At 35.1% G+C, this 19,073-nt stretch overlaps 1 protein-coding gene across 2 annotated transcripts in view; it reads right to left on the minus strand.

Moving 5' to 3' along the window:
- The window catches only part of fmnl2b (formin-like 2b), a 32,792-nt gene that overhangs the window by 1,805 nt on the left and 11,914 nt on the right, over window positions 1-19,073 (minus strand). Inside the window, exons 6-27 of one of the 2 annotated variants that reach the window (XM_073851237.1) lie at window positions 17,998-18,147; window positions 17,801-17,909; window positions 17,633-17,709; window positions 16,974-17,067; window positions 14,208-14,282; window positions 13,985-14,095; window positions 13,757-13,906; window positions 12,893-12,994; window positions 11,168-11,516; window positions 8,007-8,213; window positions 7,743-7,763; window positions 7,463-7,587; window positions 6,946-7,148; window positions 5,568-5,802; window positions 5,395-5,463; window positions 5,234-5,314; window positions 4,999-5,128; window positions 4,429-4,592; window positions 4,235-4,336; window positions 4,055-4,156; window positions 2,311-2,434; window positions 1,947-2,062 (exon numbers count right to left, since the gene is read on the minus strand). In XM_073851237.1, the coding sequence (XP_073707338.1) occupies window positions 1,971-2,062; window positions 2,311-2,434; window positions 4,055-4,156; window positions 4,235-4,336; window positions 4,429-4,592; window positions 4,999-5,128; window positions 5,234-5,314; window positions 5,395-5,463; window positions 5,568-5,802; window positions 6,946-7,148; window positions 7,463-7,587; window positions 7,743-7,763; window positions 8,007-8,213; window positions 11,168-11,516; window positions 12,893-12,994; window positions 13,757-13,906; window positions 13,985-14,095; window positions 14,208-14,282; window positions 16,974-17,067; window positions 17,633-17,709; window positions 17,801-17,909; window positions 17,998-18,147 (2,872 nt within the window). In that variant the 3' untranslated portion in view covers window positions 1,947-1,970. The remainder of the gene's footprint in view (window positions 1-1,946; window positions 2,063-2,310; window positions 2,435-4,054; window positions 4,157-4,234; window positions 4,337-4,428; window positions 4,593-4,998; window positions 5,129-5,233; window positions 5,315-5,394; window positions 5,464-5,567; window positions 5,803-6,945; window positions 7,149-7,462; window positions 7,588-7,742; window positions 7,764-8,006; window positions 8,214-11,167; window positions 11,517-12,892; window positions 12,995-13,756; window positions 13,907-13,984; window positions 14,096-14,207; window positions 14,283-16,973; window positions 17,068-17,632; window positions 17,710-17,800; window positions 17,910-17,997; window positions 18,148-19,073) is intronic. The other variant, XM_073851236.1, reaches the window with a different exon arrangement.

A 19,073-nucleotide genomic window follows, 5' to 3' on the forward strand; every position in this document is an offset into this window, starting at 1 on the left:
CACCTGAATAATAGTTGTTCATGAGTCCCTTGTTTGTCCTGAACAGTTAAACTGCTCGCTGTTTTTCAGAAAAATCCTTCAGGTCCCATAATTTTTTGGGTTTTTCAGCATTTTTGTGTATTTGACCCCTTTTCAACAGTGATTGTATGATTTTGAGATCCATCTTTTCACACCGAGGACAACTGAGGGACTCATACACAACTATTTCAGAAGGTTCAAATGCTCACTGATGTTCAAGAAGGAAACCTAATGCATTGAGAGCCAGGGGGTGAAAACTGAAGGGCAGTACTGAATGAAAATAATATGATATTTAGGCAAAATAAGAAAAATGTACACATCTTCATTCCGTTCAAAAGTTTACACCCCTTGGCTCTTAATGCATTGTTTTTCCTTCTGGAGCATCAGTGAGTGTTTGAACCTTCTGTAATAAATGCATTTGAGTCTCTCAGTTGACTTCAGTGTAAAAATGTGGATCTCAAAATCATACAGTCATTGTTGGAAAGGATTCAAATACACAAAAATGCTGAAAAACCAAAGAATTTGTGGGACCTAAAGGATTTTTCTGAAAAACAGCGGGCAGTTTAACTGTTCAGGACAAACAAGGGACTTATGAACAACTATCACTAAACAATATCACTGGATCATTCAGGTAATAACACTACTAAGAAAACTTTTGAACACGGTAATTTTTATAAATTATTATTACTATTATTTTCTCTTGTGGACTATATGTGAATGTATTCTATGTAAAATATCTTATTCAGGTCAGTGCTAAAAAAAAAATAAAACATGCATTTTGTATGATCCCTCTTATTTTGGTCAAATAAATAACATCTTGCAGATTCTGAAAGGTGTACGTAAACTTCTGATGTTTTTTGATGTATTGTTGGCAAAATTGAACAGAATACTTTAATATTGGCCATTTATCCATTTCTAGCATTTATTGATATTAAACATTTAACTGGGCATATAATCTTTAGCAAATATATATATATATATATTTTTTTTTTTTTTTAAATCCATTATTTATTCTGTACATAATAATGTTGTAATGACTAAATTTACATGGATCATTAAAAAAAAAAAAAAAAAAATATTTATTCCTCATACTATACATTATATTGTTGAAATGCCTAAATTTACTCAGAGCATTTTAAAATGACTGATCTTAGTTTTTTTTGTATTATTTTTACATCTATACAGAATATAATATTTGAATATTGGCCATTTATCGGTTTCTGCCACTCATTGGTATCAGTTTATTATTAAACATTTATAAGCGCAAATAATGATTATGCTTCATGTAAATGATGAAACTTGTCTCTATAAAACAGTAATAAGACTTTTGTAACCTTTATAAATTTAAAAAAATAAATACATTTTTATTTTAAATTATTTTTTTTAATTAATTAATTTCTCACACTGTACATTATAATGCTATGATGCCTAAATTTATTTGGATCATTTAAAATGACTGATTTTAGTTTTTGATGTTTTATTCTTTAGTTAATTAGACCAAATGGAATATAACATTTTTTAAATTAGCTATTTATCTGTTATTAACAACAACATTAAAATATTACCAGCTTATCATATCAACCAGAATTGTAATACCAGTGCATCCCTACGATTCAGATCTTTCTGGTAAGTCATGATATGTTGGAAGGTGGTTACCAAGAGACAAATTTAGCTTAAAACTGTATTAAAAGTGCTCAATGGGAGGGGCCACTTCAACAGTGCGACTAGATTGAAATAATGTGCAGGAAACAAAATGCAAAACAGAGAAAATAAAAGCTGGCATGCAATTTTTATGCAGAGAATTCACGTTTTCATCCCGTATTTATTGCCCTTACCCAGGTGAATAGTAAACAAATGAGGAAACGGACAGAAAGAAGGATGAAAGAGGGACTGGGAGATGAGTGAAGAAGAGACGGACTTAAAGGCACCTTTCTGAGGGGACAGAATTTAGTTTAGTAATGGAAGTCCTCGGAGAGGGCGGGGTCACAGAAGAACCGCGAGCCACGTTTGGCTGATCGCGCGGTAAAGGGGACGGTCTTCAGCACTGCAGCAAAATAATAGCCAATCACAACACAGAAACACCAAAAGCTAGAAGCTCTAGATAAAGCACAGAATCAGACAGAAACTTCAAGCCTCTAAACTCTAGGAAGGCTAAACAGCATGGCATCTACTGCTACTGTACATCTACTGTTACTAATAAAGTCCAATAGACACTTAAGGGAAACAGATTCATTTGATGTATATGTACAATCAAATGAATCTGTCTAGGCTTGCAACCAGTAGGGTTCTTACCCGTAATGATGTCCTCAATGGCTCCATCTTTGCCTTCGTAGACATGGCGGCTATCTTTGCCTTGTCTCTTTCTTAATTCAGTGATCAGCTCCTGCTGCTGCCGCTTACCCTTGTGAGATGGTGACTGGAGTTTGTGTAAATGAATAGAGGATAGAATATCCAGTTAGTTCACAGTTTTGCAGTTTGCTCTAAGGCTGGGTATTGACACGAATGGCACGATTGGTTTGATTTTGATTGACAAGCTTACAATTCGACTCAGTTTTGATCTCAATTCGTTTCGATATTGATTCAGGTACAGTACATGTCAGTTTAAAGGGGTAGTTCATCCAAAAATGAAAATTTTCAATAACCCGTAAATAGTCCAAAGTGACATCAGTGTTTTTTTTTTTGTTTGTTTTTTGCACACAAAAATAATTCTCGTAGCTTCACAAAATTACGGTTGAACAACAGATGTCACATGGACTATTTTACTGATGTCCTCACTATCTTTCTGGGCCTTGAAGTTGTCATATGCTCTTATTTATGTTTCTGAGCACGCACACGTAGCCCTAGTATTACAGTAATGCACTCTAGACATTTGTTATTAAAATAATGCCATAGAAACCGCCTAAAACGAGCTATCAAAATAAGAAAAGACACGATAGAAAGTCACGTCTGAAAGCTGCATTGATTTTTTAAAATTGATTAAAAATGAAGAATATCACGTTTTTTCGTGCACACTCGACTATTTCCTCAATTAGGTCTGCACATCCTTTGTGTGGAATCTACGCCGCAAAAAGAATAAATAAAAAGCTTTCTTAAAGGAGTAGTTCACTTTCAGAACAAAAATTTACAGATAATGTACTCGCCCCCTTATCATCCAAGATGTTCATGTCTTTCTTTCTTCAGTCGTAAAGACATGGGGCTTTTAGGATTTCTGTCCATATAACGGACTTCTATGGTGCCCCCGAGTTTGAACTTCCAAAATGCAGTTTAAATGCAGTTTCAAAGGGCTCTAAATGATCAAAGCCAAGGAAGAAGGGTCTTATCTAGCGAAACGATCAGTTATTTTCTAAAAACATTTACAACTTATATACTTTTCTTATATCTCAAACGCTTGTCATGCTGAGCTAGACAAGACGAGCATTTGAGGTTAAAAAGTATATAAATTGTAATTTATTTTAGAAAATAACATCATTTTGCTAGATAAGACCCTTTTTCCCTCGGCTGTGATTGTTTCAAGCCCTTTGAAGCTGCATTTTGGAAGTTCAAACTCGGGGGCACCATAGAAGCCCATTATACAGAGACAAATCCTGAAAAGTTTTACTCAAAAACATAATTTCATTACGACTGAAGAAAGAAAGACATGAACATCTTGGATGGCAAGTGGGTGAGTAAATTATCTGTAAATTTTTGTTCTGAAAGTGAACTACTCCTTTAAAAAGGCAAAAGAATGCATGCATGTCTTCTTAATATGATAATGAAAAACCACTAGACAATGTGGGACATTTTCTCAATATGCCACATGCGGGACAAAGGGTGAAACGGCTGGCACAACACAAAGCGGTACGGGTGGTCACCCTAGTCTTACATGTTCAGAACGTCATGAGGGTGAGCAATTAATGACAGAAGTTTCATTTTTGGGTGAACTAACCTTTTAAGAATCATTATCGGTTCCTCAAAATGAGACCTTATAAAAACTAGAAACTCATATTTTCGACACAGCTCTGTAGTGTGCTCTACTATGGCTCTCGTCTCATCACACCTGTTGATTCTCTTGCTCCTCCATCATGGCCTCCTGTTCCATTAGTTTCTCCATCATCAGCTGCTCTTGCCTCTTCTTCGACTCGTTCTCTTCATCCGCATGCTGAAAACAATGACAAATTAGATCTGGGCCTTGTGTGAACCTGAAAAAAGAAGGCGCACTGATAGCATAAAGACTCACCCTATAGGACTTGATGAAGCGAACAAACACAGGGAAGAACACAGAGGGTGGCATGGTCTTGGGGCTCTCCCCGAAGAATTTAACAACTTCGTCAAATGCGTCCTGTAATTACATGCAAGCCACATGATCATGGGATATAGGCCTGTCCAGATTGTTTACCAATAAACCACAATGTATACCCTTCTTTTTTCTACCTGTGCAATCCTAGCATCATCCAGGAGCTTCTTCAGTCTGGCCTCGTTGTGATGGATGAAGTCTTTGAGTAGGGAGTTGTGGCCGTGCATGCTGTACTCTCTTCTGGTCAGTTCCATACCTCTCTGTAGCTCCTTCACATCCAGCAGAACATTATCCAGTGAGACTGTAACATGGGAATAATGAAATGCACTGTTAAAAACAAACTTACTGTAGCCTGATCAGCATATTAGAAGACAATACATTTTGTATGTCATTCTAGTAATGTAAGCATTCAAAATATTAAAATGCATTTTTAGTATCACTTACGGACAATTAAAGTATTTCTGAATTTTCATTTTAATTTAGTTTCAGTGATTTAGCTATGCTTTTGTCATTTTCTGTTTAGTTTTAACTTGATTTCAATTTCAGTTCTTCACCTTAAACTTATTTTATTTCAGGTAATTTTAGCTAATACTTAGACTTTAGTTTAATTTCAAATAAAAACTGTTTTAGATTTAGTTATTAACAGCACTCATTTAGAGACAATTACTATTTCTATGGTTATATTTTCAAGGTTGTTGGAGACATACCTGCAGCAGCTTTCTCAATATAGTGCAGCTCATTGTAAAAAACGCATACAACTGGATACTTTTCCTTCACCACATTGGCTATGTAGTGCAAAAGTGTCTGCTTCCTGTCTGTGGATTTGGTCTCCAACAGCTAAAGGCAGGAAACATTACAGTATTATAATTAAATTAGTGTTTCAGAAAAAAAAAAGTGTATGTTTTTAAGCTTTTCAAAAAGTTATAAAATGTGTTACGTTACCAAATCCAAGCTCTGGAGTTTGAATCCATAAACAGCTCCTCTCTTACTACTGTTCATGTAGTTCCCCAAGGCCAAAATGATCTGAAATGAGAAATATCACATAATTACTTACAACTGTAAAATGGTAAGATACTCTGTGACATTAAAGTTATATGGCTTACCTCAAGGATTTTCTTTAACTTCTGTGATGATTTTATGGATACTGATGCTGCTATGATAGCGTGCAGTTGCTGTAGGAAAAATGTAACAGCAAAATAGCATTAGATTTATCTTTGTTGATATTAAAAACAGTTTTATTATTTAATTTCACAATTTTTGTTCCTCTTTTTCTTACCGGTGTGAGCATCTGTATGCTATCGCTGAAATTGCCCATGAAGGCCATGATGGTCATCCGCTGTGGCAGCCTTTCAATCTTGCTGAAGAGCATCATGAATCGGTCCTCATCAGTGAGTCCGTCCATTGGCCGCCGCTCTCGCTCATACTGGCGGAGCACCTTCACCTCAGTTTCAGTGGGCATGAACCGCATCAAACACTCTGCGAAATCCACGGGCACTGTACGCAGATCAAACCTGAGGAGGTAAGAGAAACTGATCAGAGCGCTATTTAAAAAAAGTAACCTCAAAACACAACATTACCAAGCAAAACACAAAAACAACAAAACAAAAGCAACCAAACCAAAACTAACGAAACAAAACCAAATAAAAACCAAAACAATCTTACCAAACCAAACAAATCCAAAACTAAACTAAACTAAACTAAACTAAACTAAGTAAACCAAACCAAACAAAAACTAAATCAAATGAAAACCAAAACTAACCAAACAAAATAAATCCAAAAAACAAACTTAACCAAACCAAATAAAAATCAGACCAAACCAAAACTAGCCAAACAAAACACAAAACTAAACACAAAACCAAAATCAAATAAAAATCAGACCAAACCAATACAAACCAAACAAAACAAATCAAACTAAAACTAACTAAACAAAACCAAAAAAAAAAAAATCAGACCAAACCAAACCAACCAAAACAAAACAAAACAAAAACAACAAAACCAACCAAAAGTAAATCAAACCAAAACAAAACTAACCAAACTAAACTAAACCAAAACTAAACCAAACCAAAATCAGACCAAACCAAATAAATCCAAAAAACAAACTAAACCAAACCAGATAAAAATCAGACCAAACCAAAACTAATCGAACCAAACCCAAAACTATCAAACCCAAACAAAAACGAACCAAACCAAAACTAACCAAACAAAACCAACCAAACCAAACCAAATAAAACTCAGACCAAACCAAAACTATCAAACCCAAACAAAAACGAACCAAACCAAGACTAACCAAACAAAACCAACCAAACCAAACCAAATAAAACTCAGACCAAACCAAAACTAACCAAACCAAACCCAAAACTATCAAACCAAAACAAAACTAACCAAACCAAACCTAACAAAACCAAAACAAATAAAAATCAGAACAAACCAAAACTAACCAAACAAAACAAAACCAACCAAACCAAACCAAAACTAAACGTAACAAAACCAAATAAAAACAAAACTAACCAAACTAAACCCAAACTAACCAAACAAAACCAAAACAAACCAAACCAAACCAAAACCAAATAAGCCAGAACTGACAGATGAAACATCATTTCACAGAGAATATTGTTCATCTTTATCTTGAGATTAAAGGCAGAGGAAGAACTTACGTCTGGATTGCTTTGCAGATCTCTTCTGGGCTCTTCCCTGCCTTGCGAAGTGTGATGGCAAGATTTTTGGCCCTGTTGGCTTCCAGTAGTGATACTTTATTGGGGCCCTTCTGAGGAGCCTTCTGCTTTTGCATTGTCATGTCGACGGCAGGGCCCTGGGCTTTGGTCTTGAACATTTCCTCAAACTCATCCACGTTCAAATCCTGCAAACCAAACATTGTAATAAAGTTGTAATCCACAGAAGATTATTGATGTACAATGAGCCGCCAAGGTCACTGATGTTTAACTTTCTGAATGTGTCGTTGCTTGCGATTTTAGTAGCAGCAGTTAAAGAATGTACTTTAAAAAATGAGCTGCAACTAAACTGAGCAATAAACACCATCTGGCAGCGTCTTAATATGTAGCAGTAACTCAAACAAGAATGTGATAATCAAGTAGACCAGCCTGGCAGTGTAATACATGCAGAGTTGATAGAGTTCACACATTTCACACCATGTGAAGGGCTGCAGACAAATACCTCTAGGATCCTCTCATCGTCGATTTCATTGAAGACAGTGCCGTTGATCTGATTTGGTTTCAGAGCCACCCAATTGAACACTGGCATGCGGAACTTGGTTTTGATAGGCTTTTTAATTTTCACCGCTGCCAAGAAAGAAAAGAGTCCTGTGACTACAAAAACAACCACTTACATCTAATCACAAGAAAACATGATAACATGTTAAGCAAAGACACACAACACGCAGTATGACCAGACAATGACAGTAAATGGTGGCCATGACAAATATCAGGAAACCTACAGAACAGCTTGATTGGTCCATCTTTGAAAGCAGGAGGAAAAAGAGAGTAGATAAAAACAAATGTTTAGAGAGTTTTAAAGCACAAACGTCTAGAAAGAGAAAGCAGAAAATGTCTCTAAGTACTAAGAAGTACTGAACAAAAATCTACAAAAGCTTGGAAAATTATTTCAAGGTAAAATAATATGATTTAAACAGACAATAAAAATAAAACCATACATTTGCAACGACACATTCACACTGAAGCAATCATGCACACATTCATACCTGTCAAGCCAGAGTTGAATATGACAGTTGGTGTGCCGCATCCTGGTAGAGGAGGAGCACAAGGAGGAGGAGGCGGGGGTAAAGGAGCAGAGATCTCAATAGAATGCCCAGGAGGTGGAGGTGGGGGAGGAGGAGGTGGTGGTGGAGGAGGTGGAGGAGGCGGCGGCGGTGGTGGAGGTGCAAGAGCATCCGATGGCCCATTAGGAACTACAGGAGAAGAGAGAGAACATGTTGGCGGAATAACTGGTTAGAAGAGATAGACTAATAATTTACATATAAGTTTACATATGTATGTTTCTACTTAATTTGTTCACATCACATGAATATATGTCTGGTAGTGCTTTAAACACTTGTACCCACAAATGCCATTAATTTGTGGCAACAATGTTGGCAGTCTATATGCAGCTCTACACAGTCACTGGCTGCAAACATGTTGCTCACAGTAAAAACCATGGTAAAATAGTGGCCAGTTAGGTATTTAGTTAGTTAGGAAGCTGTCATGGAGCTGTCAAGTTCAGAAAAACATTAGCTCTGATCAGCTTGACTTTATGAATGTGCCGACATATTTACAGATTTTCTTTATTTCTTAGGATATATTCACACTATCATAGAACTACAATACAGTTGCAATCAAAAATATAGCTGCAAGCAGCAATTACAGGGCCAAGAACTGGGCAAGCAAGGCAGCAAGCATCAGAGCAACTAAAGCAATTAGTAACTGAAGCCATTTTAAGATGATTTCTGTAAAAAAATGGGTGAAAAAATCATAAAACAACCACTAGTAATATGATTAAATTGGTTTTCACTTTTGACCAATAGGTGGCACTGTTGTCAAATTGATGTGGTGGGTTCAGTGTCAGGGGACAATAACACACACAAAGTTTGGTGTCAATATGTTAAAGCTTTGCAGACATAAAGCCTCAGAGTCAATTTGGCAACATGTCTCAAATTAGTTGCATTGCTATACAAAAATGGTTTCATCTATTGACACAAAATCCATAACTTTGTGTGAGCACAGTCTGAAGATGATCTGACTCTATTTTGGTGAAAATTGGACCAGCAGTCGAGGAGGAATTTTGAAAAAAATGTCCTAAATAATTGTTAATCAATGTTTATTACTCTTGACCAATAGGTGGCGCTGTTACCAAATTGATGTGGTGTGATCAGTGTGAGGTCACAATGGCACATACAAAGTTTGGTGCAGATATGTCAAAGCTTTACAGAGATACAGCCTCAGATGCAGTCTGGCATCTTTCCTGCAAATTCGTTGATGCGTTAAAATGAAAACCGTTTCTTATATCGACACGAAATCCATAACCTATTGCCAGCATGGTCTTAAGATCCAACAGTCTAGGAGGAGTTTGAAAAAGTAGGTTTTAACTATTAATAAAAATGGCGGACAGGAAGTTTGGCCAATTTTGGCATAATTTGTATCAATGTTCTCAGCATGACCCAAGGAATACATTGAGATCACTTTCATTACAATAAGCCATTTTCATCAGAAGTTATGTCTTTATAACTTTTGGCCACAACTTTTTTGCTGCTAAACTTTATGAGTACTGTCAGTGCATGGTGCCGAAGACACATACCGAGTTTCAGAATAATACGCCAATGTGTTTGTTTGGTGCATTTTACACCAAAATTCAAAATGGCCAATGTCCAAAATGGCTGACTTTGGAAAATTGGATATCATTCAACCAGCATGGTGCACCGGGCAACAATCAAAGTTCTTGCCAAAATGGTCTGATACTTCAAAGAATCCATGATGTCCTTCATGCAAACATGATTTCCACTTCCTGCAACAGTAAAACACCCCTGTAACAGGACTGGTCAACCTCAATGTTTGACTATGGAGATGGTGTTCTTCTGCTCATAAGTTTAGCTTTTTTTGCACCAGACATAGAGCTGATCCATAGGTCCAAAATGTTCCAGTTTGGTCACATCACTCCATAAAACATTCTTCCAGAAATCTATAGGTCTATCCAAATGAGTTTTAGCATATTCAAGTTAGCATTTTATGTTCTTCTTGGTCAAGAGTGGCATTTGGCCATGCTTGTTTTGTGTTCATCTTATACTGTGTACTGAAATGTTTTTCCACATTTCATTTGGTCAGTCTTTGGCTGTACATTGCAGGTTTTTCCTCAGTTGTTCCGATAAAACATTTTATGATATTGTGCTTTTTCTTCAACAGCCTCAAAGCCTCAAAGGTTTTCTGGTAGAACACATTTTAAACTAAAGGATAAAGCTGCCAGTTGTGTCTTCAGGAACTTTTAATGTCTTGGAAATATTCATATAACCTCAGGGTTTAATAGTGTTTCAAAACAATTTTGTTCCCCACAATACAAATAAGTGACTAAAAACAGCATTGGTAAATAGGTTGAATAATTATAACATAGCTGTGTTATTAAAAAAATCCTAGAACTCAAAAATATTACATTGTATATTGACATTATTACTTTTAATATGCCAGTAATCTCTTATAGATGCAATTTTTATAAAGTCCTAAATCATTAGAAAAGATTGTATTTATAAAGTACTGCAGTCTCTGGGAGATTGAATAATTTAAAGAAATTGTTGAATAAAGTGGATACATTGGTTTTTTCTTTGCAAACAAAAAGTATTTTCATAGCCTCATAAAATTACAGTTGAACCAATGATGTAACATTAACTATTTTAATGATGTCCTTACTACCTTTCTGGGCCTTGAATGTGGTAGTTGCGTTGCTGTCTATGCAGAGTCAGAAAGATTTAATCAAAAATCCGTTTGGAACAACATGAGGTTGAGTAATTAATGACAGAATTTTCATTTTTGAAATCAACCCTTGTAGGGTTTGCAACAGGGGTATTGTCAGGGGAATTTCGTCTCAGGCCTTGTGACAAAGTGGGACCATTAAGACCCACTGGGGTATAGGCTTTTCATTAGCCCTGTGGGAAGGGGGCCCACCTATAAACATGTAGTTCACAGGCTCTGTAAATTTAAGCAACGGCACTGTTTGAACCCAAGACCATTAGGCTACACCACCCCAATTAAATAAAATTATGGCAGTCACACTGGGTAAAGCCCATAACATTAATCATCTTTAGTTGTAGAAAGTAACCATTTCATTATACCCTCATTAACTGTGCGCTGAACCATCAGATTTGTTGAAATCATTACTCACCGGAGGAACTTGCCATTGGTGGAGGGGGAGGAGGAGGTGGTGTGGCCATTGCTCGAAGAGTGCCAGTCTGGGATGTGCTGCCAGAGCTGTATGCTGCACCGGCACAGGCTCCAGCCAGAGCCATGGCATCAGGGCAGGGAGAAAGAGCCATGGGCTGAGGAGGTGACGGCAGCGGAGACACATCTCCTTCACCATCTCCCTCACCTCTGACCTGGATCTGGAGACTGCCTCGGCGCTCCAACTCATGGATTTTCTTCTCCAGAGTGGACTGCCTCTGAATGGTCTCATCCTTCTCACGAACTATCCGGCGAAGCGTGTGAACTTGCGAGCTGGCGTCCCGGTACACAGCCTGGATTGGATGTGTGCATACAAACAGTAGTTTAGCATATAACAAGAAACTAAATCATCCTATGTTATTAAAAAACTAAATTTGAAAATGACCGATACCAATGCTCAATATCGGCAATGATAATCGGTCGACCCCTAGTTGAATTCAGTGCTGTTTTACTCAAGATCAAGATGCATTCAAAGGCGATACCAAAGACAATTATAACCGATGTCCATCACATATACAGATTAAAATCAAACGTTTGGATATTAAAACTGAATAAAACACTGACAATAAAAACAACTATTTAGGTTAGGCCATCAGTTCATACTACTGTTAACAATTTCTCTGACAAGCAGATACGATAAGACCTGTTTTCTGGTTTGGTTAGGTGATGTTTAACATATACCCCATTGATCAAATTATTTATTAAAGAGTTAGTTCACCCAAAAATGAAAATTAGCCCATAATTTACTCACCCTCAAGGCCAAAAAAAAATCCAATGAAGTGCATCCGCGGAAGGCCCTCAGGGCGGATGACGTTAGATGCCGGCATTGTGCATGCCCCAGTAAGTCTCGCACAAACCAACGTTTGTTTGTTTTTTTTACTACAGGAGGCCTTTATTTACCTCCTCGGAGCCGCGGAAGGCACTTTTTTTATTACGGATATATGCACTTTATTGGACTTGTTTTGGACTGATGAAGCGAAATGCCAGGATAATTTTTAATATAACTTCGATTGGATTCGTCTGAAAGGAGCGTGAGTAAATAATGGGCTAATTTTCATTTTTGGGTGAATCAACCCTCTAATGATATTAATATATCAATTTTTATGCAATTTTTAAATTGTTAGTCTATACAAACATGTCTACATTGATGAATTCAGCTGCAGTGTTGAATCAACAACCTCAAATTTAAAACTCAAGATATGTAATTATATAATTTAATTATATTGATTTTTAAAATAATTTTACCAGTTTTGTTATGAACAAAAATTAAAATGTTTTTGTTAATTAAAATAAAGCTAAAAAAAAAAATCTTGAAATGAAAACCTGAAATGAAATGTTAAAGTACTAAAATAACCAAAACTAAAATATTAAAATGACAAAAGTACATATTATTAAAAGTTAAATAATTAACATAAAAGGTCATTCAAAACCGTCTCAATACTAAACACTTTAATCATTTTAAAATAACACTAAATTGTACTAAATGAATGTGTTCAATTGTCAGCCCAAGAAATTACTTGAAAGGCAATCTAACATTTTCATATTAGTCATATTGTTTAAATCTGTAAAAGTAAAAAGGCGTTATGTCGACAGGTTGTTATAACCATTTGATAAGATCCAAACTATAGATCTAGTTTCAAGGTTCTAGATCAGGCGGTGTGACACTGACCCGGACGGTATCCAACTCTTTATTCTTCTGCATCAACTGCTTCTCAAGTTCCACGATTTTAGACATGGCCTCATTCTCCGTTTCTAAGAGCTTGTCAGTCATCTGCCAACATAAGAAATAATCAGAATGAGATGGAAAGATGCTACAGAATTCAGATAACAGTTGATGTTTATCAATCATGTATACAAATTCAGTGTTGGGGAAAGTAACGCATGACAATATTTCATTACTCCATTAAAAAAAGTAACTAACTACGTTCCTTAGTTAGTTTTTGTGGAAAGTAATGCATTCTGGTACTTTTGCGTTACTTTTTGTCACCTGAGTTGGGTTTACTTATTTATTTTTAATAAAAAATTACCCAAAAGTTATATTTCTGGCAGCTGTAAAGGCCCTTTTACACCAAATGTGTCTTTCAGCCTCAGCCTGAAAGAAGTGCCACTACACCCGACTCCCAATTTCTCTCAACACGGGGGCAAAATAAGTGTGTTTGTTTTCAACACCATGTCAGCTTCTGTGGCCATTTTTTTAATGGTGAAATAAAAACCATGGCTAAATTGTGTTTGGCTTAACTGTTAAAAATCTCTACAAAGAAGTAAACTGAATAAAAAGGGTTAAAACAGTGAATAAATGAGGAAACAAAGTAACTTGCATTACTTATTTGAAAAAGCAACTCAGATATTTTCTTGTAAATTAAAAAGTAATGCGTTACGTTACTAGTTACTTAAAGTAATCTGATTATGTAACTTGCATTACTTGTAATGCATTACCCCCAACACTGGTTTATATATTATACTGAAAATTGAAAGAAATTGACAAAGAATCAGTTCTACAATAGACAAGGAAAACAGAATTGTTTTTGCTCACATGTGAGATACTCTCCTCCAGTTCCTCCACACGCTCCAGGGCAGCGTTTTTGGTCTCTGCGTCCTCTAGAAGAGTCCCCACGTCAAACAAGTTATCCAAGTAAGCCTGGATTTGCACTTTGAGTTTATCACTTTCAGTGTGCTTTAACCTCTGTGAACAGTAAACAACAGTGAGTTTCTGAGAGAGTGTAAAGAGGAGATACTTAAGCACTTTATAAAGTTTTCATACCTCCAGATAGTCATCCAAAGCGAGCTTAGTGAAGTCATACTGGAGATGAACTCTGAAGTTCATGTCCTCCACTGAGTGCACCACAATATTAATGAACTGCATGCACGCCACCTGAGTCACAAACAGGGAATGATGATGAGATGTGACATCGGTAGTGGTGAGAGCTAGTCAGTTTAAAAAGCACTCAAGAGGAAAGAGGAAAGACTCTGTAATATAGACCCACCATGAAATCAATATTGTTGTCTTCATTTTTGAAGTGTTCCATCAATTTCTCAAACCTTTGGGATTCTGAGCAGACCTGAGGAACATAAAAGACACAAGCTATAATTTAATAACCCACACAAAACAACACTTTCCTTTTTGGCTCTTTTGTCAGTTTGATTTACATTTTAAGTAGTTTTATTGAAGTTTCTGTTTTAACATATAATTATGTATACTTTGGTTTTTATTGTGAAATTTAAATATTATTGAAGCCCAACAACTGGAATATTACCTATAAGTGAAACATTATTAATGTCATAGAATTAATATCATAGGTAATGCAAACCAGCAGCAAAAACACATGTAAGATTAGATCTATAAAGTGTGGGAAATTTCTTATACTATTGATTTATTGCAGATTTCTGTTATTGCATGTCCTGTGCAGTTGGTAAATCTGTTTGTATTTACTGCTGCAATCAATCAAGCTCTGTATAATGTACACTGCCAGTCAAAAGTTTTTGGACGGTAAGATTTTTAATGTTTTTAAAAGTAGTCTCTTCTGCTCACCAAACCTGCATTAATTTGATCCAACATACTGCAAAAGCAGTAATACTGGGAAATACTATTTACTATTTAAAATAACAGCTTTCTATTTGAATGTTTTTTAAAATGTAATATATTCCTGTGATCAATTGTGTGATTAATTTTCAGCATTCCGGTTTTCAGCAGAGTACATTTTTTCTTAGGATTCTTTGATGAATAGAAAGATCCAAAGATCAGCATTTATCTGAAATAAAAAGCTTTTTTTAACATTATACGCTATCATTCAAAAGCTTGGAGTCAGTATAAATTTTTTTGGGAAAGAAATTTATACTTTTATTTAGCAAGGATGCTTTAAATTGATCAAAAGTGATGGAAAGACATTAATAATGTTACAAAAGATTTCTATTACAGATAAATGCTGTTCTTCTGAACTTTCTATTCATCAAAGAAACCTGAAACAATTCTATTCAGCTGTTTTCAACATAATAACAACAACAAATGTATTTTTATGAGCAGCAAATCAGAATATTAGAACAATTTCTGAAGGATCATGTGACTGGAGTAATGATACTAAAAATTGTTGAAATCACAGTAATAAATTACATTTTAAAATATATTTAAACAGAAAACAGTTATTTTAAATAATAAAAATATTTCAAAATTGTACTTTTTTGCTCTATTTTGGATCTAATAAATGTAGGCTTGGTGAGCAGAAGAGACTTTATTAAAAATCTTACTGTCCAAAAACCTTTGACTGGTAGTGTACACATATTCCACTAAGCATGTAATCTATACAAATTGTTAAACCTAACAATTAAGTATTAAACCTTTTGTTTGCTTAAAAACAATGTAAAATGTATTCTAATTATTATTAAGTATTCTAATTTGCCTATGCCTGAAATTGTTTTGAGATGTAAAAAAATATTTAAATATTTAATCAGTATTACTACCCATAAAAATATGATTTTGATGACAAATTTCAGTTATTATGAAATAAGGAGTTCTTAAAAAATACAGTTTGTATTCCCAAAGTAGGGTTGCACAATATATAGAATTAAATTGATATTTTAAGCTCGGCATTTAGTCTGTATTTATGATACAGTGTTTCAGCATTTGATTTTTATTTTACATTAAAATACATTATGAAAATAATTATTCTTATTCTATTGACAGTATATAATAAATAATAATAATATAAATCAAGTTTTTAATATTTTTTTCCCCCAAGTCTTGCAGCCCTGAAAGAGTTTCATACTCAAAAATATCAACAGAGCTCAAATTAAATAATTTTTATTTTATTTTAATTACTTTAATAAAATCAACCCGCTAACCTCTAAACAATACAATTTTGAAATATTTTTTATTATTTAAAATAACTGTTTTCTGTTTAAATATATGTTAAAATGTAATTTATTGCTGTTATTTCAAAGCTAATTTTTTAGTATCATTACTCCAGTTACATGATCCTTCAGAAATCATTCTAATATTCTGATTTGCTGCTCATAAAAAAACATTTGTTATTATTATTATTATTATTATTATTATTATGTTGAAAACAGCTAAATAAGATTGTTTCAGGTTTCTTTGATCAATAGAACGTTCAGAAGAACAGCAGTTATCTGTAATAGAAATCTTTTGTAACATTATAAATGTCTTTTTCATCAATTTTGATCAATTTAAAGTGTCCTTGCTAAATAAAAAGTATAAAATTCTTTCACAAAAAAAAATTATACTGACTCCAAGCTTTTGAATGATTGTGTATAATGTTAAAAAAAGCTTTTTATTTCAGATAAATGCTGATCTTTGGATCTTTCTATTCGTCAAAGAATCCTAAGAAAAATTTACTCAGCTGTTTTAATGATGCTGAAAATTAATCACACAATTGATCACAGGAATATATTACATTTAAGAAAAATATTCAAATAGAAAGCTGTTATTTTAAATAGTAAAACTATTTTCCAGTATTACCGCTTTTGCAGTATGTTGGATCAAATTAATGCAGGCTTGGTGAGTAGAAGAGACTTCTTTAAAAACATTAAAAATCTTACCGTCCAAAAACTTTTGACTGGTAGTGTACATTATACAGAGCTTGATTGGAAAATTTCTGTATTTTTTATCACAAAATATATAGCAGAAAAACTAAACATCGCATTGTCAGTTTTTTCCAATATCAAGTAGTCTTACATTAGAGTGAAATAAACTGAATGCACAAAGGAGTGATGAAAGACAAAATATCCTTTCTTACCTCTTTGAAATGGTCAAAAGCGGCAAGGATGATTTCGTGTCCTCCTCTGACCAAACACACAGCGGCCAACAGCTCTAAAACCAGGGCTTTGGTCCTGCACAATGCAGACAAAAGAACGTTTATATCATGTAACCAAACCTGCATAAAATGCTTAGTGCTACAAACTCCGATAAAACATTCCAAGGAAAAATGAAGAATTCCAGATACAACTCTTAACCAATCAAGTAATCTCCAAGGGGCAGGTCAAACGGTCCTATTGATTTTATGGTTGGCAAATTACAGAGGAATTATCCCACCCTATACAAGGAGCTATTCATAAGAGTTTTGTTTAATGCCTTTGAAAGATTCTGTATCATGGTTTCAGGGAACAGTCTTAGTTACAAACCGTTATCTTCTATTGACCTTAATCAGCACAACTGACAGACAATTCATCTATTTATAGCTAAAGTTTCCAAAGAACAGCCCTTCTAAAAAAGGTCTTTGATCAAATGTAATAGCTTAAGGGATTGGATGAAAGTCTTGACAGATAAGAGAGTTCTCATTAACCATTCGAGAGGTTTAAACACAGAAATTGGAGAAACGTTTGAGGGCAATGATTAATGTTTTCACATATATGCTGGTTAAGAGAAACCAGTATATACTGGTGTGTGTGAGATTACCTGGGATTTTTGTTGTTAAGGCTCAGAGCAATTTCATTGACAGCATGGGGATGCGACATAACCATGTTGAAGCCATACTTGTGTGATATAGAAAAGGGAAAATGATTGAGATTAAAATTGTGTTTTTAAATTCAGGTGTTCTTAAAAATACATTTCATAATCGCTTACCTGGTAGTTCATGATAGCTCGGAGACACATGATGCAGACATGAACATCATCTTTTTTACACACCAGACGTGAATTCTTCAGAGTTCTGCGACTGGGCAATGTATTAGACCTGAGAAAGCATTATAATGTTAAGGGTGGTCTTCCAAAAATATTTTCCAATTTTTAGAATGAACACAAATGTGCTTGTGTGCGTCTACCTTATGGAGTGCCGTGTGGATCGTGGTATGCTGCTGCCGCTGACCGGTGACGGTAGGTTACTGTCGCCATGCAGATCTTCTATAGACCTGCTCCAAGGGGTCTCTACAGAAGTCTCACCTGTGGTGCCCTCTGTAACATCTCCATCAAACCTGAGAGAGAAGAAGAGTATTTAAAGCATAATCAGAAAATGATGTATAGATTGTGTATTATGTCAAAAATGCTACAAAACACTGTATGCTTGCAAAAATTTCAGTCACATTTAGGCTCCATCACACTTAATCGAGTTATTTGTTACCTGTGAAGGTAACAAATGACTTTTGTCTTCTAAATTTGGTTATATTTCACTGCTAATACTACTATACTTGATATTATCCCAGCAAGCAATAGTCGTCATTTCACCATCTGGGTTAACTATAAACCCGATATCGTCCAGCTATGTGTAACCCACTTCCAGCCCAAATAATCTTGAATTTGGTTGCAGGCCATTTTTTGGCAAAATAACTAGTTCGATGTATGATATTCCATCCAGTAAGCAAACTCAGCAGCGTTTACAAGGTTTTATGGTTTAATTTTTGTCATTTTAATTTGTCATTTTTAAATTGATGACTAGTCTAATACTGGGATATTTGTAGACGTCTATTAAATTTTCACTGACAGCCCAAATACAAACTTGTTTTAGCCTAGACGTCTGGGCTGTGTTTTCACGGCTAATAGACGTCTTTTAGACCAAAAAATGCTTGCTGGGATAGAACCACACAGGCTGAAGGATGCTGTTGGCATTTGTGGACAGGTCTGGTTTAGCTCCGATTTAGCTTCTACCTGTCAGATTGATACCCCTTGTATGTGTGTGTGTGTGTGTGTGTATATAAAAGGACAACTGTCCTAAACAATGGTAAAATATGGTATGCCCCAAGGTTCCGTTTTAGGCCCAGTGTTGTTTTCCTTGTAAATGCTTTCTTCAAGTTATGTTATTAGGAAACACGGTCTTTTCATTGTTTTCCATAACACACACACATTTCTCCACACATCAGTGGTTCAACCTTAATTTTATGAAGGTACGGGAATACTTTGTGCA

Source organism: Garra rufa, chromosome 12 (genome assembly GCF_049309525.1).
Source record: "Garra rufa chromosome 12, GarRuf1.0, whole genome shotgun sequence".
NCBI classification, from domain to species: domain Eukaryota; kingdom Metazoa; phylum Chordata; class Actinopteri; order Cypriniformes; family Cyprinidae; genus Garra; species Garra rufa.